Raw genomic sequence first — 22,470 nt, 5'->3', positions numbered from 1 at the left:
GAAACAGTTAGAATAGGTTTAGTTTTAAGTTTCTCCCCTATTGGCGGCTGACATTGTGCTAGTGATTGCACGGTGTACGTTGCACCTGTGTGTGCGTTTAGGTGTGTGCATTGTACATCGTTTCGCGACACGTAATACCGCGATTATTATTTTTTAAAATTATTGAATAAAAATAACTTGTAGAGTCACGCGTACGATACGAACTTTTTTTTTTTTAACAATCGTTTTGCATAGTAAAGTTACTGCATTTATTTGTGGAAACTTTGATATACTCGTATATTACTAGTATGCATATATACTAGTGTATACTTGTATTTTTGCTTTAGTCATTATTGCAATAATCATTAGCCTTGGCAGTCGATTACAGCATTGGTACGTACTCCCATAAGTTTAGAAAACACGCGTTTGAACTAGGGTGTCGGAGGTGCCCCGGGGCATGCTCTCTAGTTTAGGCTTTTGCACCCTGGTGGTATGTGAGAGAATCGTGGAGTGGGTGGGTGGGTACGTATGTGTATTTGCTCTTTTTAAATATGGGTAATTGGCAGGCAGGTAGCATACTTCTTTGAGCGAATGTGATAATTTTAATTTTAAGTAGGTAGGATCCAGGAAAGGCACGAGGTTTGCTTCCACTCCGGAGTGGAAATTTCGCCTCCTGGTTTATACAGAACTGTTACAAAAATTTTTTTATTTATTTATTCTAATATGCTTGCTTTGTAAATTTATTTTGTGACTGTTCTGTAATCTTCATTATGTATCATGATTCAAAGGGATTTGCATCAATTTGAAAGATTCATTTCTATTTTGATTCTATCTCGAACGAGAAAGAGTCGAACAAATTCGCAAATACTTTGATGAATTTGATACTTAGTTTTAAGTATTATAATTAACACCTCGCACTATCGCGATTTAGTCTTTTATATTTGATATAATTCAGTATAAAAAATAAATTGAATAGAAATATTGCAAGTAAATGCATTGCATTTATAGTACTATTTTTATTTCAATTCGTTCTTATTACTGTATATTAAAAGTGCGAAGTGTTATTAGGTCATCGATAATTATCTGCTTGGACATTCAATTAATTGTGCTCGTGTATATTGCAATGAATTCTAAGTTCATTGATGGTTCACGAGCTTTAATAATGAATAGAGAATGCAAATTAATAGTTTTAATAATTAACAATTAAAATCATAAAAGAATACGAGCTCATTTGCAAAAGTAGTATGATATATTTAATCTTGCTTGCACGTAGAAAATGTCCAATGCAGTTTTCAGGAAATGAAGAAAGAAGAGGCTAAATGTCGAAGAGGCTAATGCCGAAGAGGCCCCCACTTAATTGTGGCTGAAGAGGGCAACTACGTAGACTATTGAGTTATTTTCAAGGGTTCAAACAGCAAGTTTGAACTTTTCGAAAATAGCTTTCTAGTCATATTTTATATTTTATTATATTAATTTCTTGCTCGTCATTAATTTGTAATTGTAATTGGAGATCATGGACCATTCCATCTCCTTGGGACACCAAATTTGTGTCCATCAAAATTGTCAAAAGATGCATAAGTTTTTAATTAGTTAGAGTCAAAAATATTAAAATTTTTGTATTATTAAATTTTGAAGTTTGATTAACGTTCAGTAAAATTGCAGACATTTCTTTTTTCTTGTTTCGTCTTTCAGATTTTTACTGTGATTTTATTTCATTAAATTTGCAATTTTTCTTTTTATATAATGCAGTTTAATAGTATTTCACAATAATTAATAGATATTTTTTTTTTAGTAACTTAGTATTTTTACTTTTTCTATTTCTTTATTTTTATTTATTTTATGTAAATGTAAAATCACGCGTTTAAATTTAATTTTATTGCAATAGTAAATAAAGATTAATAAAAATAAATAAAGAATTCATTTGAAAAGTGCATCTGCCAATTGGACGATTTATATGTCAGGCTATTGTATTACTTGATTGTATGATTAATATATTTTTCTTTTTGTTACAGGTGATCATCATTGGATATATCATCAAACCTTCTGGATTCTTTTCTATTTGAGTGTCTTAAATTGCTTCATTTTAAAATATACATATAAATGCATTTCTGAAGGCGCACACACATTTATACACTAAAAATTAAAAATAATTTCAAATTTTATTACAACATAAATATACTTATGTATGCTAACAAAGAAAATATCATATACTATCATATACTATCAAAGAATATTGTATTCTTTAATAGTATTGTACCGTTATCGCTTTAAGTAATTACTATCGCCTACTGGTGGTCCCGGTAGTAACAAAAATGAAACTGGGTAGATAAAAAAGGGGACTTGTGAGCTTCTATGTACTTCTGTATTCTTTGCTTATACCAATGGTTTATCTTAAAAGTGATATTTATATCAACTGATAAAGTGCCATGAGCTCTTACAAAAATTCTGTTAAAAAATGACGAGCAGTGTGATAGCATTATGTTATACTATAGGAAAATACACCAAACATCCAGCTACTTTTAACTACCACAATCTGATGCGCTGGCATTTTTAGACACCGAACAGAAGAAATGCAATCACGCTGTGTGGTACTCGAGCGGTTAAAAGAATCATCAAAATTGTTTAGTGTATCTTCTACTAATAGAATGTGTTTTAATAATTATAGCACAAGCCTTTAAACAATGTATAGTTTCCGTCCATCCAATACATTATCGTATTTTCTTTTCATTGAAGGCAACGTTTTAAACGTAGTTGAGTCTCATTCTTTCCCAAAATTTCAATCATTTCTATTACACTTGGTCCGCTCTAAAATAAGAAATCATTTTGTTATTTATATGTAATTAAAATATGTTATATCGTTACAAAGATAGTATTATTGTAGGAATACCTCTAAACCACTTAGAATTTTACGCAAAGTTTTCATCAAGCTAGAAAACGGGATACCATTCTTTTTAGCAAGTTCTTTTAAATACGGTTTCAATACATCCATCAATAAATCATTCTCATCAGTCTCCATCAACTTCTCATTTAAATTTTTAATAGCATCTGCAATTATTAATAACGATAGTTAATGATTAAGTAACTTTACATATTTTGTTTATTCAATTTTCATTGTAACGTTGTACCTATGCATTCAGGTGAAGTAATATCGGGAAGAGAAGTTGGCATGACCCATATAAATGCTAAATCAGTTGTTACAAGATCACTTAACTTGCTAATCCTATTTTGCGCCCAATTCAATGTTGAAATAATATGATCTTCGTCTAATTTGAATGTCTTATTTTCGCTGAAATAATAGATATTGAAATGATTAATTAATTGTCAACAAGATAACACAGATATTTTTCCAAACAATAAATTTTTATAATTGATAAAAAGGAAACGTACCAATTTGGAAACGCTTCCTTTACAATTCTCCTTACTCTTTCGATTAAAAATTTATGATTGTTTGGATTGCTCAACAATCGTGATATTTCCAATCTATTAAGTTCTAACAATATCTCGGGTGCTAACTTTGTTGAATTTGAATTTATCCTTTTAATATCGAACTAAAAAAAATACAAAAAAATACTGCATGATATACATGAACATTAAAATATAAGATATTTTAGTAAGATTAATAAAAAAATTCTGATATACTCACTTTTTTAATCAAATGTTCGTAAGTGTATATTTCTGGAATATCTGGATTTTTCGCAAAACCACCGCCGGCATGAGTAACATAATTTAATAACGCCAATGGAAAAATATTTGAATTCCGGAATGAATCAACTCTTATTCCATCTTGCCGTTTGGATAACTTTGAACCATCACTATTTAGTATTAAAGGTAAATGACCGTAAACAGGTGGTACCCAACCAAATGCTCTGAAACAAACAAAAAATCATTTAATTAATTGATCATCTTATTGTATATTTAATATCTTATATAAAAGTATCATCTTACTTATAAAGCATTAAATGTTTAGGTGTTGATATTTGCCACTCAACACCTCTCAAAACGTGAGAAATTTTCATGTAATGATCATCGACGACGTTTGCAAAATGATAAGTAGGAAAACCATCAGATTTCATAATTATAGGATCACCTTCAATCTTTGAAATATCGTGAGCTATAGGACCATAAATCAGATCATCGAATGCTTCTATGTCTGGAGACAGCTGAATAATATTAACAGAAGATAAATAAAATTTCATTAAATGATAAAAAATTATACAATCATTTTAAATAATCACCCTAAATCTAATACAGTATGGTACACCATTTCTCAATTTCTCGTTGACCTCTTCTTCAGTAGAATGTCTACATTTATTATCATATTTAGGCACATGACCATTTTTAATAGCTTCTCGTTTTAACAAATTCAATCTATTCTCTGTGCAAAAACAATAGTAAGCGGTCTTATTGTGAAGAAGTTTTTGTATATTTTCTCTGAAATTAATATGATCAGAAATAATTTTGATATTGATAAGAATTACAATATTTGTTAATATTCTTTGATCACAAAACGTCGCACTTGTATATTTCAAGACGTTTAGATTGAAGGTAAGGCCCATAGGGGCCACCTCTCATAGGATCTTCATCTGATATAATTCCAACCCATATCAAGTCATCTTGTAATTTTTCCATTGCACCAGGTATTGTTCTAGATTGATCAGTATCCTCAATCCGTAGAATGAATGTACCATTTTTAGCACGAGCAAATAAATAATTATACAGCGCAGTACGTAAACCTCCCAAATGTAAATAACCTATTAGGAATATAATACATCATTAGATTATACTTATAATTACATTTATCTATATGAATGATTATAATACAAACAATTTATTTAATCAAATATCATATATAAATAAAATATATCCTAAAATAAATATATTTAGCCGTGTTATAACTGTAAAAAAATTCCCATATAAAAAAAAAATAAGCTAACCTAATAACAATAATTAAATTATCTCTGTTATTTTCTTATTAATTATTTGCAAGAAGTATAAAAAAAATATATGTACCAGTAGGACTCGGTGCAAATCTCACCCTCACTTGTTCGGAACAATAACGTTTTTGTAAAAACAAAAAGTTAACAATTCGAAGTGTACCGCCGCGCATTTTCTTAAGGCTGTTCATCATCTGTCTTTCATAACATATGTAACTTAACCCTTTTATTACAGCATGCTTTGGGTTGAATATCGTTGCGTGTAGTACAGGAGGGCTTGCACAAGTATCGTTTCATATAAATTCGCTTGTACATACGGGCCTTTGCATAATACGGCCCCTATATGGGTCAGCAGTTTGTACGGGATCTTTAAATGGACGATTCATATATGAATTGTTAGTAACGAAAAGGTTAAGTAACAAATGTAACATATTAAGGACGAAATATGAACTATCAGTGCATCTTCGTGCATCATTTAAAAAAAAATAATAAGTGTTTAGACTACAGTGGCGCTTTTATTTCATATTTTGTTTTATTGTTAAAATCGCACAAGCTCTAAGTGAAAAAATAATAAATAGCTTTAATGAAAATATGGTTTCTTTCCGTATATCGAATAAAATTAAGAAATAATTATTATTTTAATTATTAATAAAAATTAATCGATATGTTTATTTGAAATGTACAAATGCATTTACAAGAGGATGTGATTGGCTAATACATTGCACTTAGTTGCGTTAAAATCAGCCAATAAGCGTTGACTTTGTTCGCGCGTCTTTTTCGTATTTTTCAAATATTTCGTGTTTCAACGCGGCCATTTTCAAGTTTTGACGTTATTCACGTTGATTTTATTAGGTAATTATTGCGAATTAGTATATCTTCGAACTTTTAAGAGATAATTATTAAATGTTTTTAATAAATAAATATAATAATATAAATAATAAACGGTTTTTTTTAATTGTGTCTCTGTATACAGTAACCTCCACTTTGTGAGACCTAGGTCAATATTATTTTCGTTGTAATAAAATTTAATTGTAAATAACGGAAGTACTGTTGGGCGAATTGGCTATATTTTTGTTTTATTAAAATGTCATTTAATTAAATAATAAACATTAATTTGAAAACAAGAAAAAGATTTATTGACACTCAAAATTATTTTATTTGTTTTTGTCATGTTTTGATCATATGTACATATAAATATAAATTATAAGATCGTTTCGATTTAGAATTTGTGAACATTCAATACCATTGCCATTTCTTAACGTAGTTATTTGTATCCTTTGTTAAAATTCTGAATCTTCGATAAATAGATTGAAGCATGCATTCTCAGTCAGATATTATTATTATTATTATTAGCATCCCATTTTCAAGAGGCTTCCGATTGAATTTGACTTTTCAAACATTTAGGTGTTAATTCATCCAGTCTACGATCTAAGAAGTTAACACAATTTGTTAACTGAGTTATCATTGTTTCTACTGCACGCATATGAGAAGAAGTCATATTAGGTAAAAATGATTCTACCATCATCACCTGCAAGTATATACTATTATTTATATATCTATTAACAATGCTTAAAAAACTTATAATTTAAAGCGATCAAATGTTAACTCATCATTACCCGTTTCTCTAAATTGGTGAGTTTAGACTTGAAAGCATCTAAATAACCGGGTGGTAGGCTTCGTTCTTCTACAGGACCTGAATTTACAGAAGGAAGTTAAAAATTAATACAGTTGCCTGCTTATTCTTGTATTCGTTAAGTACACCAGGATAATACTATAACTTACAAAATTGATGTACGCCAACAACGTCAATGATAAAAGGCCTGTAAACCGTAAATTGTTCTCTCAGAAAATGAACATATTGTACATTTCTGATTTACTTAACGTTATATGATTAATCTAATTTTTGATAAACCATCAATTTATTATACTTGTCTTTTTGGGATCCTTTGAGCAACGAAGACAATGGTATTAAATGATTATCATGTCTTCTAATTTTTAATACTTTGCTATTGTCCTTTTCTATACCGGCCCAGTAATAAATAGATATTCTTAATTCGTCTAATGTTATTCCAGGTACAACAGTAAAACAGTTCAATGTTGTTTGTAACGTATCATTTTCTGATTCTATATTGATTAGCATAAAGATAAATATTTGATTCAATAAATATAAACAATTAATTAAAAAATGCAGATAATTTATTAGATATAAGAAATATTAATTGTTCAATGTCTCTTAACCTTTCTTGTTTAGAAAACATATGTTTGTACTGTTGTCTATTACACACACATACAATAACACATATATAATCTTAAAACTTACCAATTTGATCGTATCTACGTATCAATATCCACATATTTATTTCACTTACACCCATTTTATCTTGAAAAATATAATAATAAAATAATGCAATGTTGAAAATATGTTACATCAACTAATTGAATTTATCAAATAGTTCAATCCATTAATTAACAGATTTGTAATTGAAAATATTTACAATACTTAATATAAGTTTGTTGTAATATATAGAAAAATACTTGTATATAATAATTATCTTTAAAACTACTTTGAACTAATAACAACATGTAGCAAAAGTTTCAAGAATGGAAACTAACTTCTAGCTTTTATCTAATCCACATGGGAAATAATTTTCTTTTGTGCCGCATCGCGTATACGAGAAATAAACAAAAATCATTTTCGTTAAGCAAAAATTTTGCATACAAAATTGGAAAAAAGAGATTGGATTTGGATAAAAAGAATTCAATAAGTCGCCATCAGATTAGATTAATTATGAAAGTGATTAATTAAGGGTTGATTCTTTATACTTATATTGTCGTTTCTTGTTAGTAATATTAACTTCAGTAAAATATTTTGTGTGTCATAAAAGTGATGATTAAAATGTACTTTTTCTTCAATAATTCTTAATTAAAAAATTCTCTTTAAAGTCAAATCTTGAATATTATCATGAAAGTTCGTGCGTTAATTCATGATTTTTTCTTCATTTGACCTTATTTCTAGTATCTAATTTAACTGATTCGTTCTCATTAACAGAAAAAACCCTTTGCATCCTTTCTATAAACTCTTCCATATGTATTAGATAACGACGAAATAAACCCTTAGGCGTCTCACGCAAATTCTTCAATGCAATAGTAATGGATTAGAATCGCATTTTCTTAAAATTTGTTCGATCAATTATGATGAAGCCATATTCTATGTAATTCATTTTAGAATTTAAAAAGAAATTATTTCTATTTATTGATTTCTATTAAAATATTTAAAGTATCGTAATGTTCTTAGAATATATAACTATATTCATTATTATATAGACCTTTATTATTAATTTTTTTTGAAAATAATTTGTATTGTTATTTGAATGATCAAAGCGAGCCATTTAAATCTTTCGCTAATTGCGCGCCATATTTGATTTACTTTTATCTCTTATCATCGTAGTGGTTGTATTCAAAATTTAAAGAAAATTAGGATGATAAATACAATGAATAATAAAAATAAAACTTAACGATAGTATTTCGAATAAATTAAATTACATTTTATTAAAATATTATTTCACTTAAATCCAATTTCTCTTATTTTGTTATGAGAGAGAAAGAGAGAGAGAGAGAGACAAGTAAAATGAATTGTATTTTTTCAAATATTTTAACTTATTTATACTGCAATTATCGGAATTTTCGAAATATTTTTGTAAAAGTAAACAAATTATATTCTGATATATTTTATTAAATTTTTAAATATGAATTGGGTAAAATATGTAGATATAAAACAGGTGAATCGAAGATGGTTGTGGGTCACGTGTGTCAAAATGACGTCAGAGAAAATGGACGTGTCTTCAACCACTTCCGAATTCGAGCGTCGACTAATATCCGGCCACGTTAAAATAGATTATTTGAAGTAAATTTTGATCGGTGGCTTGACTTTACCTAAAAATTAATATAATTAAGTAAAACAATTATAGTTCTAAGTTAAGATTGTGTGTGTAAATGTGCGTTTAATATTAATTGGATTTATTAAATGAAACGGAGAATGGATTACTGGTCAACATGGATGCTTATTGTTTCAATGCTATTTCACACTATTTTACTTACGGGTGGCGTCGAATTAAGCTTCGAATTGCCTGATAATGCTAAGGAATGCTTTTATCAGGAAATCGAAAAGAATGTTTCGTCTACCCTTGAATTTCAGGTATTTTTTTTGTAATTTTTATAAACAAAGTTTTGTTTTATTAACATTGTCATATATATGTAAATACATGCATCTAAAATTACATAAGTTAAGTCAACATCTAATAATATGTCAATTCATTTATTTACTTGATACAGTATTCATAGTTATAAGTTCTATTCTGACATAATATTGATTTATGTGCGTTTTCTGCTGAATCAGGTTGTAACTGGAGGTCAATATGATGTAGATGTTACATTGGAAGCTCCGAACAAAGAAATTATTTATAAGCAAGTTAAAACGCAGTTTGACTCTCATCCTTTTGTACCGACTATGTCAGGAGTATATAAAGTATGCTTTAGCAATGAGTTTTCTACGTTCTCTCACAAGCTTGTATATATGGATTTTCAAGTCGGTAATGAATTACCACTTCCTGGTCTTGGAGAACAAGTCACTGTTATGACACAAGTAAATAGAACAATGGTGTTTGGATTATTTAGATAAATATGATGTAAGATATTAATTGATTTTGTTATCGTTTACTCTAGATGGAATCATCAGCGCAAGTTGTGCACGAAAATTTAAATAGTATTCTTGATTATCAAACGCATCATCGGTTGAGAGAAGCTCAGGGTCGCAAGCGAGCAGAAGATTTGAATGAACGGGTCTTATGGTGGTCTGTGATGGAGACTATCGCAATTGTTGTTATCTCTGTAGGACAAGTGTTCATTCTCAAGAACTTCTTCACGGAAAGGAGACCTTACCAAAGGCTTTAGCATAATGTAAGAAATTTTGGTTACTTGTGGCTGAAATAAAAAAAAGGCAACATATCCATCTAAATAATCTGGTCAGTGGTGATACACATGCGCACTCGAGAACTTTTGGATGTTGTCTCATGGTCATTAGTGGAATACAGATATTGCGTTATGTGTGTCTTTTCTATGTCTATGCTTGAGTTAAAAACTTGAGGCAAGATTAAGAAAAGAATGCAGCGCACTAAAGATATATGTTTCTTTTTTTTTGTTTTTTGTATATTTTTAAAGAGGTTTACGCTATGAGAGATTTGGGTATCCTCTCTGCATATTAATTTATGAAATATGGAACATTTTCTCGCGAGTGTTGTTAGAACTATGAGCTATCAAAGAAAAAGGTGCAAGTGTTTGCGATGCCATACATTTAAGCACTTTAAACTCCTAAGTTGTAGTTATACTAACATAAGCGGTACAAGAGACACTGACGCACTACGTCAAGTTTTTCTTACTGTGAATGTGTAAAATAATAAATTACAATGTTTGGGCGTGAATCTTTCTTGTACAAATATAAACCTTTTACCTTTGTGAGGTTCATTATGATAGATATATACGCGTACATAAAAAGATAACAGAGAATACAAATTTAGTTATTAATTTATTGATATCTATCCTGTAATTCGTACAAGACTTATTTTTTTGTTTTTTCTTTCTAATAAAATACTTATAAACGAATAATACTAATAAGATAAAGTAAGTGTGTCAAGGTATCAACTGTGCAATTAAAGTAGATGATTCAGCGCATGGATTTGGCTAACTACAAAAAGGATAAGTGCCTAAGAATTAAAAAATAAGATTTAAATGTAGAACACCATATAATTAAAAGACAGCATAACACAATTAACCAATGAGAACAGGATAGGATGGTGGTGGACTGTATAGAATAGACAGAGTTGGTAAAACATTGCGTGCTTCATATTGTAATCCACCAAATCTGGCAGAGCTAGTAATTTTGATTTTTACCTTACTAGGCGTATTAAATTTTGCCAGGCATTGAATCCATGGAAAATTTTGTCGTCAGATGGTACACGGGGAGCATGGGAACATGGAGTGCATGGCATGCATGTTGAACTATATACATAAAGAAAAAAAGACAAATTTTAATAAAAAACGAATAGATTCCTGTTGCAGAACATACCAATTGTCGTTGCCTTGACACGGTATTGACAATTTTATTTATTTATTTTACAAATTCACATAAGTATTATTTATAAAGAGAGTAAGACAAGAAATTTCTTTTTTAAAAACGATTATAAAAATTTCTCTACAAAACGAGTAACTTAAGGAGATACTATTTGAAGATTGTTAATAAAAGCAACGAGCTTAAAGTAATTGATGTACAAATTTTTATTTATGTACATAATTTTGTAAATATTTCATTTCTCATTTATATTATAAAATTCTTTATTTTATTTACGTTTAAATAGAATATATTTCATGAAATTTTCTGTACGTCGATACCAGCGACGTGTTATGGCTTCGCGGGGCCCCTCGAAAGTTGAATTTGGTGGCTCTATGTATAGCATTGAATTTTTCTTTAGATTCAGATTTTTTTTTTTTTACTACAAAAATAAATTTAGGTTAATAGAATATTGATTTAGGAACTTTAGGGCCCTTTGTAGATGGGTATCCTAGGCAATTGCTCTTTTTGTTCATAGCATAATACGCCACTGGTCGATAAGATTTAAATGTGTGTGAACAGGGTTGGTATGGGTAGGTAGGTTAGACTGTTAATCTAGTCTTGATCCGCATTGATAGGGGTGCATAAAAGTCTTGAACGGCCCTGTGTATGTATATACATATATATGGTACATGTATACTCTTTCGTAACTTTGTAGGAAAGAATGCGCTTGAAATTCGAAAGAAGCCGGACTTCTTTCTATGTAAGTATAACGTATGTATTCATGTACATGGAGTTTGGAAATGGGCCATTTATTTTGAGCTCCGTACACGCCAAGTTTTCAATGGGTTTCTTCAATGTTTTCATTACTTCGTGTTTTTAAATTCTACGAAAATACGTTTTACTTTTTGTTTTCTATATCATCGAAGGATATTAATCTCTTTATGAACGATTTATCTTCAGAGTTAAAAAAGTAAAAATTGAATTCATAAATATATTGTATATTTAAATTAGAAATTAATGATAACTAAAAAGAGAAACAAGTTTAAAAAAGTATGTCGAATGAATAACAAAAAACCAAAATTTAATTTTATCTCCAAAATTAAACATATATATCTACGTTCCTGAAGAGATTAAGGAACTTTGATTTATTACATTTAAATCATAATAAACGTCGATATATATCGTTATTGTCATTCAAAAATGTGTATGTTTTATGGACGGAAAGGGAAAGTTCGTAAATTTTACTGTATCTTTTTTTTTTTAATTTAATTTAATTTTTTCTATCTTTAAAAAAAAGAAAACAAAATACAAGTGCATTAAAGTGCACTAGTTACACGAAAGTAGCAGGGGTAGGGTGTAAATCGTGATATGGACGATGGTGGGTGGCGGTGGTTGCAGTGGGGGTGAAATTGGAAGGGGAGAAGAGATCGTGTTATGCGTGCGCAGCTTTGTCGTGAGGTGGGGAGAAGGTCGCGCGCGGGAATAGCTGTCGTAAGTGGGAGAGAGTTAGAGGGATTGGTGGGGAGAGGGGTATCGCGAGTTCGCACGAGTTTTCAAACGGCAACGTTAGGAAGAAGACTGCTATTGACTACTCTTCCTTGTCTCCTTTTCGTTGCTATCCAGTTTACGTGTTATTTTATTATTTATCCATTCTCATTTCATTTTATTTGTTTGTATTCTATTTTAGACTATCGATTAACACAAGTCTTTTGATCGATGACTAATGTGCATCGTGGAGTGAGGACTTTAGTGAGATTAGAAAAATAAAAATCAAAAAGAGTGATTTTTATTGGTTATCGTCATTCGTTGTCATCTTCAGGTGGACATCGTTCGAGAGTGCAGATTTCGATAAAAGTAAGATTTAATTTTTATATTATTATTCGAGTAATTTTTAAATAAAATTGTATCGTCCTGATTGTTTTGTTCGTTTTGATTAATTGATTTAGTTTTTGTATTGTACGCGTAAATTAATACCAATGAAGAAGAATGGATATTTCGATAGTTTTCAATTATTTGAAAAATGTATCGTAGCGAATTAAAAACGCGCCAAATATTATATGCACACAATGAATGCGTATAAGAAAACAAAAGAAGATCGCACGTTACGAAACAAAGATGGTCGACCCTTTCTTCGATACATTCACTTGTAGGTATAATATTAAATATTAATTAATACGAGTTTCTTCTTCGTATACTTGCTTAAAAAATGTCATACTATTAGTAAGGAAGGTTTACGTTCGTTGACCTTTGGACTCGTCTAATTTAAATTTATACTTGTATTATAGGAAATCCATTTATATCAGTCGATCGAATAATTGATCGACTATATGCGATTATTTAATTTTAAACCAATGTACACACACAAACATAAATAAATATTGTTTTTAGATTGGAATTAAATTAGATGGATAAATACATTTGTATATATATTTGTATAATATATATACATTGTATATATATTATATAAAACTAAATTATAATACTAGTTTATAAAAACTATATTATTACTTGTTAAAATATAAATAGTAAAACTTAACCAAGGTGGACTTTAGAGTTTTAAAATTTCGCTTAAAATCTTCTTTTTTTTTTCATCGCTGTCACTTCCGTTAAACGTTCCTATTTTCTTCTATTTTTTTTGTAAACTATATTTCTTAAACCTTTTATTGCTTTTGCAGTCCCTTCTTGAACTAGCAGATATTCTAATGAAGATTTGAAGATTTCCATTTTATCAAAGCTATTTATCAGACGTTCTAAGGTCTCTAATTCTCTCCGTGACACAGAGTTTATACTTTCGATTATTTAAATCTAGCCAATACTTACGTCTAATAAAATTTCCGATTTTTTTAGATTAAATTATATAGCATAGTTTTTATTATTTATTTTTTTGTGTGATTTATTCTAGCTAAATGCAATTTCCAAGGAGTTACTATAAATATGAATACAGAACAGTCCTTAACGTGAAATCTGAATTAAGATATTAGTTGGAATGATAATTATAACGTTTTTTTATTTTTACTTTTTAGGATTTGTTTTTATTTAGAATTTTCGTTTTTTTTTTTATTTACACGACTAGCATTGGTATCTTTTTTAAATAAAACATACGTTAAAAATAACATTTAAAGAACGGACAAGTAAGGAAACATTATCATTGCATTTTTCTATGTATTTATATGTTAATTTTTTTGTAGGAAAGTTTTATTCAAGTGCGATTATTGAACTTTATTGTTCCTTCTTCGATAGATAGATAGATATCGATACCTTAGATTGTCTTTCAATACGCATTATCATTCGCAAGAATAACTTCGCATATCGAATTAAATATCCTTTATTTTTATTTTTTTTATTTTTTCAATATAATTTTAGTTGATATCTGCATATTTGTACATATATACATACCAGCATTCATTTATTACCTTACTTTAATTTCGAAAATAATATTGTTAGCAAATAGATTTCTGGAATGATGTACGTAGCGATGATGTTTATTGCATACACATTTTGATTAATTCAGATAAAATAATTAACAATATGATGTAACAAATTCAAGCCAATTTACATTGCAAATGTAATTGTTGATGGTATTGTTATTATAGAAATTGTTAGAGATTATTTATGCAATTTTAACATTGTTATATAAATGATTGTAGAATGAAAAATTTATCTTAAGTTATTTATAAATAGAATAAAATTGGATAAATAAAAATAGAAATAATATAATTCATTCGAATGATTATATTCGTCATACATACATACATACATACATACATACATACATACATATATACGTACATGCAAATGTAAAATATAAGTTCTTATACATTTAAATATATATTCTTAGAACACGTTTCTGGCATAAATTCGCAATGTTCGAGTACAGGCAAATTGTAGTTTGGCTTCTTCCTATTGCACGTGAAACGCAACGCTCTTACGATCGATCTTAACGTCCAAGAAACAACTCGGTTTCATCGTTGTGTCGACATCGGACGACTACGACGACGACGACGACGACGACGACGACGACGACGACGACGACGAGGACGGGTCGATGGCCCGTGGAAATATAATTATATGTACACCACACACGCCAATGACGAATACAATAAGTCAATAACTTGAATATGTATGTTTGTATTATAGATCATAGAAATAATTAGAAACTTTGATATAATTTGTATTTAATTTTAATAACAAAATAATTGATTGTTCTATCTCTCTCATACTTTTTATCATATTTATACATGTGGGTGTGTATGTATATTTGTATGATAGATCATAGAAATGATTAGGGATTTTTTCAATTGTATTAATTTGATATTTTTCAATTTTACAATTTGAATTATTCATTTTCAAATGGAAATTGCAGACAGTAATATGTTGCTATTTGAAATGACAAAAACATCTTGACTGATAACAGAAAACGGTATACGTTGCAGGAAACGTGTTAATGCATAGAAAAGGATATTTTGTAATTGTAATTCTTTCTTTCTCTCTCTCTCTCTCTTTCTTTCTTTCTTTTTATATTTTTATCTTTGTATATATTTATACGTTTCTCTTGAGCAATTTTCAAGTTAATTTATGTTTTTTATCTAAAATAAGATTAACTCGTTTTCGTTTAGTTAGTTTCACATTGAAGAAAGATAGAGAAAGAGAGAGAATAAGAGATAGAAAGGAGTAGTTTTAAGATCTTCTTTCTATCTTTATTGAAATAACCTAGGTATAAGTATAACCTATGTTAGAGCTACCCTACCTACACCTTTTTCTTCTTACAATCAAGACTGGTTCCAGTTATGGAGCACGGAACGCACACCGTAGATGTGCTTGCTAAAGCAGCTACAAGCGTTTGATCTCCCTCTCTCTCTCTCTCTCTGTTTCTTTTTATCCCTTTCTATCTTTATTTCTTACTTACCTTCTTTCAAGGAAATTATCATAGAAGAACGGGTGATTCCTCTGTTAAATTCGATCAGAGATTTTCTCTCCTTTTCTTTCTTTCATTTATTCCTAATTATGTATGTAAGAGAAAAAGAGAAAGAGAAAGCTACCATTTTCTCATTTAATTAAAGCGAAATTCATCGATAAATTATTATTATTATTATTATTATTGTTGTTGTTGTTGTTTAAAATTTTTTTATTTTTTCTTCTTATTCGTCTTATTATTATTGTTATTATCATTATTATTTTGATTTCTTCGATAGAAGCGAAATTTCACGGCAAGAGGATCATTTAAATCGACTTTAACGAGAAATATTACACTCAATCGCGGTTATAATTATTTATTTCTCACTAACGAAGAGGTATTTTTTCTTGTTAATTTTCTTTTTAATCGATTAAACAGTTACTCGAATTATTTTTCGTTAATTAAGGCTATATATTGGTAGCAATTTTTGTTTAGAAATTTACTTATAACAATGAATGAATTAACGTGATTGTGAAATACGTCGAAATTGAAATATCTCTCGAATTTAACTAAAATTATTTGAAGAATAATAAAAGACGAATAGAATCTTTATTATCGATCGTGAAGGTACACGCGTACCTTGAAGCATGAAAAACGAATTAATCCCGATGTACTTCGCGATAAATTAGTTCGCCAGGCGTGCAATCCTAATTACTGTTGCAGTTAAGAGAAAGGAATAAAGAGAGAGAAAGAGAGTAGACAAGTTAAAGAAATAAGCACGTTTGTATTTATTATGGTGGGAGGATTTCGTAACGAACGAGAGATCCCTTATGGCGTTTTTGAAAGGAATACAAGAAAATGAAGAAGAAAAAGAAAGAGAGAGAGAAAATGATATGAAATTAACTTACGACCCAAATTATTCTTTTCTTCGTTTCATTCATAATTCACACATATAGATACAAGAAGAGTTATCGAAATGATCGTTGAGATAAAAAAAATACTAATTTCATTCATTCGTTCATGGTTCGATTTTCAATGGGAGACTCTGTACGAACGTTAGACATTTTTTTCATACTTATGTAAAATAGTTTGATGTTTGACACATGTTCACATATACGTGTCTATGTATGTATTCGGGGGATAAAAAAAAATTCGTCGAGAATTTCCGATAACGATGAGATGGAGAAAACAAACATCGAACGAGTTGGACGTGTTTCAATGCAAAATAAAAAAGAAATCAAAAACAGAGAGAGAGAGAGAGAAATCATAGAAGGGTGATTCAACGTACGAGTAGAGAAAAAATAGGGAAAGAAAAAAATAAATAAAAATAGAAAAAGAACGAAAAAGATGAATAAATTCTGATGTAGTATATAGAAGTTAAGTTTTATCTAGGTCGAGAATTAATTTTGCGTTCTTCTTTCCTGATTGATTTTTTTTTTAATTTACCACGTATTTAAAAAACCTTACATTGTACTATATTTTCATATAGTAGTAGTACATATAAATCTTTCTATTTTTATTTAAACAAACATTCAAGAATATATATTTGCATATTATTTTTTTTCTTTGCGTTTTTAATTTCTAAACTCGGATATATTTTTACGAGTTGTATAAGTTCCTTCCTTTTTTTGATGCGACTTCAATAGACGATATTTGTCGTTTAAGGTTAATTTATCGTGTTATATATGAACCGCGTTCTGCTCTATTACCTTTTTACATCTCTCAGGAAAGAACTTATAATATGGGACAATCTAATATATACGAATCGAACTGAAACAAATTTAAATACTTGGTTTTCATATTTTTCTATTTCCGGCTCTCTCTCTCTCTCTCTGTTTCTCTTTTTATTTTATTTCTTTTGCGTTCAGGATTTATAAACTTTTAAATCTCTTAAATCTCTCTTATAGTATCCAACAAAGTATCTAATGCAAAGTGGTATATGTATCTCCTCTCTCGTGGCTTTCGATTCCCAGGATGCAGCAAAGAAGCACAGTCTCTCTTTCTCTCTCGGTTGGAATTACCGTGAACGTATTAGATTTCTATTTCCGCAAGCGTGCGTGCGTGCATGCGTGCATGCGTGCATACGGGCGTGCGTGCGTGCGTGCTCGTTCGCTCGATTCTCGATTTTTCAAATTCACGTGGAAATTATTCAGATCACTCTGATGAATGTACGTATATTCTTTAAAAAAGAAAAAAAAAGAAAAACCAGAAGAACTTTATATTTTTTCTTCTATTATTTGTTTTTAATTTTTATTTCGTTCGTTTCGATAAATCGATCGTTCTGAATCGGAATTCATAGAGAGAGAGAGAGAGAGAGAGAGAGAGAGAAAGAGAAGAATTTCGCATAATTCGTTACATTCTGCATTCGATTTTGATATCCTTTATTTTGTATTTTGATTATATTTGTATGTTAAATCTGGAGAAAGGTATTTCGATTTATTTATACATGGATTAAAACGTGTACGATGATGCAGGTCAACATTCCAGCTACATATGTCTACTTTTATAGAGATCTCGTCAAACCGGTCGGCATTCTCGCCAAGGATTTTCCCATTTTTGGTTGGAAGTTGAAAAAAAGAAAAGAAAAGTAAAAATAAGGTCTCCCTACGACAAGCGTGTATTTTAAGTTTCGATAGTTCGATATGGTATTTCGATAATTCATTGTAAGCTGACTCAAAGTCTCACGAAGATTTATTCCTTTTTGTACGGTTTCATCGATCTCACTTGATCTAGATGGATCATCGTTACAATATCGCTCTACTGTAATATTATAACGTCTATATGAGTATGCGCGCGTACGTGCGTGAATAATTATACAATTACAATATTAAATAGTAATGCGATTATCTTCAACAATAATAAATTATATGATTGAAATAAGAAGAAGAAAAAAGTAAGAATCGCGTTCACATTTAACGTTTATGGGGTTGTGGCGTAATAAAAAACAATGTATCTCTTATATATTATTCGTATAGTTATACTTATCAATTTTGTTTGTAATTTTTTTTTTTTTTCATTTTCTTAAATACTATTAAGTTATTATAATTAAACTCGATAAGGATTGTCAAGTATAACAGCGGACATAGCACTCGACACGTAGCTGTTTCCCTTGGACAATCGATCGGAAGTTGTAGGAGAGTGAGACAATTCTCTCTTCTCTCCCTCTCATTCTCTCTCTCTCTCTCTCACTCTCTTTCTATCTCTTTCTTTTTCCCTTTAGGAAGTAGTTGCACGGCTATCGCTCGGAGCTATCATACGAGCACAAGTGGCCGCGTGCAGAAAGTGCAAATGCAACGGCGGTGAGGGCGCAGTAAACCCCCCCTCCTCCTCCCTTTTTTTTCTTTTTCTCTCTCTCTCTCTCTCTCTCAATTCCTCCCCTTTTTTTTGTCGTTTTCATCTCCAACAAAAGCTCCATCAGGAGGAGAAAACACGCGAGGGATAGAAACGCGAAACGCTTCAACGTTTCATTCGCGTACACCCGCTAATAATGAATCCGTGCGCGTCGGCTTATTCTTTGTGGTTTTCTTTGTTATTTTCTACTTTTTCTTCTTCCTCTTCTACTCCTTCCTCTTGTTTCTCGATTTTTAACTTTTGTCTTTATACATTATTTTATTTTATTTTATTTTATTTTATTTTAGCACACGCGTATCATTTTTATCTTACGCCTTTCGTCCTTCATTAATGAAAATATTTGATTTTTAATTTTTCTTTCCTTCCTATTTTCTTTTCTTTTCCCATCTCCGAATTCTCTCTCATTGTTCCGACCGTCATTATTATAATTATAATTATTGTTAGTATAGAAAAGAAGACGTGGAAAAGAGAAAAGTTTCCTCTTCAGTTTGATACTCGAATGTTCGTAAAAGCGATAATAATAAAAGATCGATGCATGAGTTGTTCTCAATGAAAAAAAAATCATCATTCTTTTTCTGTCGTAAGAATCTTATACGCACGACGAATTTTCATTTTTTCATATGCGATCTTTTCGAATTGATTGAAAAGAGATAAAAGATCATACTTGACGTCAAGGATGATGATCGTCTGACACACACACACACATAGAATTCTTCCGCTTAGAACGCAAAAAGTATTTTAATCTCTTCAAATGTCTTCGTTCCCATTTTACTCGAAAGCGTTGATAAAAAAAAAATTTTTAAATTGTCCGAAAGGGATCGCACGATTTTATTATAATGTCAAACATTTCAATTTAAGTCCAATGTTTAATTGAAAGTATTGTCTACAACGATTATTGTAATTTTTGTTCTAAACGCAATAGTGACCAGTAGAATTATTGTTTGTTTTTACTTTGGGAGAAATTTCTCTCTTATTTACTTTCGGCATCATTTTTAACGAAGCTTTTTATTTAACTTTAAAATAATAACTTGTTATTTATTAAAAAAGAAATATATATTTTACTTAAAAAAACAATTTTGTTCGGGGGTGGGTGGTGGTATGAAAGAAAAAGAAGAAGAGGGGGTTTGTTTAGAGATAATTTAGTAGAATGTTCGGTTGTTCCCTTCGTAGAATTAAATTTATCGTCTTAACGTGATTATATTGTTTTAGAAAAGAAAAAAAAACAAAAGTAATCGTCGAAAAAAATGTCGGTGGAGGGTAAAATAAGGCGTCCAGCGAAGGCGCGGCTAACTCAAGGAACGATACGTAAATGAAGCCAAATGAGAGAGGAATGACGCTTCCAATATCGAGCTATGAGAAGCTTCTCGACCAGGTTCGAGAGCTTACTCACGAGACGAGACTGTTGCAACGAGACTTGCATTCTGCTCTCTACAACGCGAACATCCCCCAGGACGTGAATCACAATTTTACTTACGAGAGACGCGATTGTAAAAAAGGTAAGTCGAATTGTCTCTCCCTTTTGTTGTCGGAAAAAAAGGAACGAAGCCAAAAATTCGACCGTAAACGATGAGATCAGATTTTTCGAATTTTTTCCTTTCATTTTGTATACAACGAGTATACAATGCTACGTATGCAATGCCAAATCATTTTGTTTGCAATTTTTAATAGAAATCTATTGGAAATTTGTACGAAAAAATCTAGATTGAGATATTTTTCTTATTATTCTTGAAAGTATCTTATTTACGTTAGATAGAACACGGGTTACGCATACCGTTTCCAAAGAATTTGCCGTGCATCCAAGATTACGTCGCGTTATCGGTGCCATGAGAGACGGAGAGAAAGACAGAGAGAAAGAGAAAGACGCGTGAAACTCGATTTAAACTATCACGAAGAGGATCGTGACACGTGCTATGTCTAGCGCATGGCGTCTGGACGTTGAAGAGACGACGATGGCTTTGGATCGGTGCCACCAAAACTACGCAGCTTTCCACGAGAACCAAACCGACCTGGGGGCAAAAAAAAACAAAAGAAAATACTAAAATATTGGATGAATTTCCCTTTCTCTCTTTTTCTCTCTGTCCGTTTGTCTCGTACGCGTAAAGAATGTATTTGAAATCGTATTTAAAGTTTCAGAAAAAAAAAAGTCTACGATAAACTAATTATTTTCATGATAACAAAAACTTGGACCATTTTGTAAATCAATGGACTATCGCATAGATGCATTAATTGTTACATATTAGTAAATAAAAGTAGATAGAGGTTTGACAGTAGTGCAGTCTTTTGGCTCGGTGACAGTGAGCAAGATAAAAAGGGAGGATAAAATGTTTCTACGAATTTTGCTCTCTAATCTTTCTTCTTTGAACCTACATCTGCACAATTCGCGCACATACGCGCACGCGAATACGCATAGGGAAAAGACCATTACTATTCCTATTTTATTTGGCACGTACCTATAACAGGAAATTTAGGTGTGTGATACAATAGGTGGGGTGAACAGGGAATAAAAAGAGAGAGGGAGAGAGAAAAAGAAAGAGAAAACGTATTTCGAGCGAGTAAACGAGATCTTCGGTGCAATTCACGTGTACGAAACAGTTGTATGCGCGAGTAAGCGAGACAGACAGATAGGACATGCATAAAAAAAGAGAGAGAGAGAAAGATAGAAATGAAATTTGCTCAATGTCCTTACAGATTAGACTTTTTAGATGACAGAAAAGAAAAATCGTTCGAACGTTAAGGATATAAATACAAAATTTTGATTATTTTTTTCCTTTCTAAATAATTCAATTATTTATCCTTTTTTTTTCTCTTTTTTTCTCTCACTCGCTCATTCTCTCACTCTCTCTCTCTCACTTTTCCTCTTCATCGTTTTACCTTATTTTTCTCTTTTTCGTTTTCATCAATTTTGTGTTCTTCAATTTTGTTCTCTCTCAATTCGAGTACAATTTTAGCGATGACTAATTATCGCGAAGAGGTAAAATAAATTGAAGGAGTAGTTAACGAGAACTAACCTCGTCTCGATTCAAAGGCACAAACCACGTAAAGATGTGTGTATTTAATGTATGCATGTGTGTATGTAAAAGAGGATGATGAAGAGAAACGTGTGCTACCAGGCATCGAAATAATTTTGGTTAGGCTCGAGTGACTCAAGTTCGAGGGCAATTCTCATATGGATTTTCTCAGTGAGTAGTACTCATTATGATCAACGT

At 30.4% G+C, this 22,470-nt stretch overlaps 4 protein-coding genes across 8 annotated transcripts in view; 2 read left to right on the top strand and 2 right to left on the bottom strand.

Annotated features, from left to right (window-relative positions):
* Window positions 1-2,327: 2,327 nt before the first annotated feature.
* Window positions 2,328-5,285, bottom strand: LOC122517997 (probable glutamate--tRNA ligase, mitochondrial). Its single transcript, XM_043636640.1, has 9 exons — window positions 4,990-5,285; window positions 4,496-4,730; window positions 4,215-4,410; window positions 3,925-4,139; window positions 3,623-3,845; window positions 3,367-3,527; window positions 3,105-3,265; window positions 2,867-3,024; window positions 2,328-2,784 (listed from the first exon to the last, which is right to left on the bottom strand). Exons 1-9 carry the CDS (start codon window positions 5,105-5,107, stop codon window positions 2,704-2,706), a joined length of 1,548 nt encoding a protein of 515 aa, XP_043492575.1. The 5' UTR covers window positions 5,108-5,285; the 3' UTR covers window positions 2,328-2,703.
* A 789-nt stretch (window positions 5,286-6,074) lies between these two features.
* Window positions 6,075-7,654, bottom strand: LOC122517996. 4 transcript variants are annotated; one of them, XM_043636637.1, is made up of 6 exons: window positions 7,527-7,654; window positions 7,234-7,293; window positions 6,842-7,037; window positions 6,696-6,733; window positions 6,530-6,606; window positions 6,075-6,441 (listed from the first exon to the last, which is right to left on the bottom strand). In XM_043636637.1, exons 2-6 carry the CDS (start codon window positions 7,286-7,288, stop codon window positions 6,277-6,279), a joined length of 531 nt encoding a protein of 176 aa, XP_043492572.1. In that variant the 5' UTR covers window positions 7,289-7,293; window positions 7,527-7,654; the 3' UTR covers window positions 6,075-6,276. The 4 variants fall into 4 exon arrangements, with proteins under 4 accessions (XP_043492572.1, XP_043492574.1, XP_043492573.1 ...); XM_043636639.1 differs by lacking the exon at window positions 7,527-7,654 and having other exon boundaries at window positions 6,075-6,341; window positions 6,433-6,441; window positions 7,234-7,482; XM_043636638.1 differs by lacking the exon at window positions 7,527-7,654 and having other exon boundaries at window positions 6,842-6,932; window positions 7,234-7,480.
* A 1,066-nt stretch (window positions 7,655-8,720) lies between these two features.
* On the top strand, window positions 8,721-10,390 carry LOC122518036 (transmembrane emp24 domain-containing protein 7). The gene is made up of 3 exons (XM_043636695.1): window positions 8,721-9,108; window positions 9,310-9,555; window positions 9,636-10,390. Exons 1-3 carry the CDS (start codon window positions 8,938-8,940, stop codon window positions 9,861-9,863), a joined length of 645 nt encoding a protein of 214 aa, XP_043492630.1. The 5' UTR covers window positions 8,721-8,937; the 3' UTR covers window positions 9,864-10,390.
* Window positions 10,391-12,502: 2,112 nt separating this feature from the next.
* LOC122518035 overlaps window positions 12,503-22,470 on the top strand; it is a 28,502-nt gene continuing 18,534 nt past the window's right edge. Inside the window, exons 1-2 of one of the 2 annotated variants that reach the window (XM_043636689.1) lie at window positions 12,503-12,873; window positions 20,474-20,760. In XM_043636689.1, coding sequence (XP_043492624.1) covers window positions 20,574-20,760 — 187 coding nt within the window. In that variant the 5' untranslated portion in view covers window positions 12,503-12,873; window positions 20,474-20,573. Of the gene's footprint in view, window positions 12,874-20,473; window positions 20,761-22,273; window positions 22,444-22,470 lie in introns of those variants that run through there. The other variant, XM_043636693.1, reaches the window with a different exon arrangement.

The sequence above is a fragment of the Polistes fuscatus genome, unplaced genomic scaffold (genome assembly GCF_010416935.1).
Source record: "Polistes fuscatus isolate 324 unplaced genomic scaffold, CU_Pfus_HIC Scaffold22, whole genome shotgun sequence".
NCBI classification, from domain to species: domain Eukaryota; kingdom Metazoa; phylum Arthropoda; class Insecta; order Hymenoptera; family Vespidae; genus Polistes; species Polistes fuscatus.
This window is presented reverse-complemented; position numbering and strand designations above follow the sequence as displayed.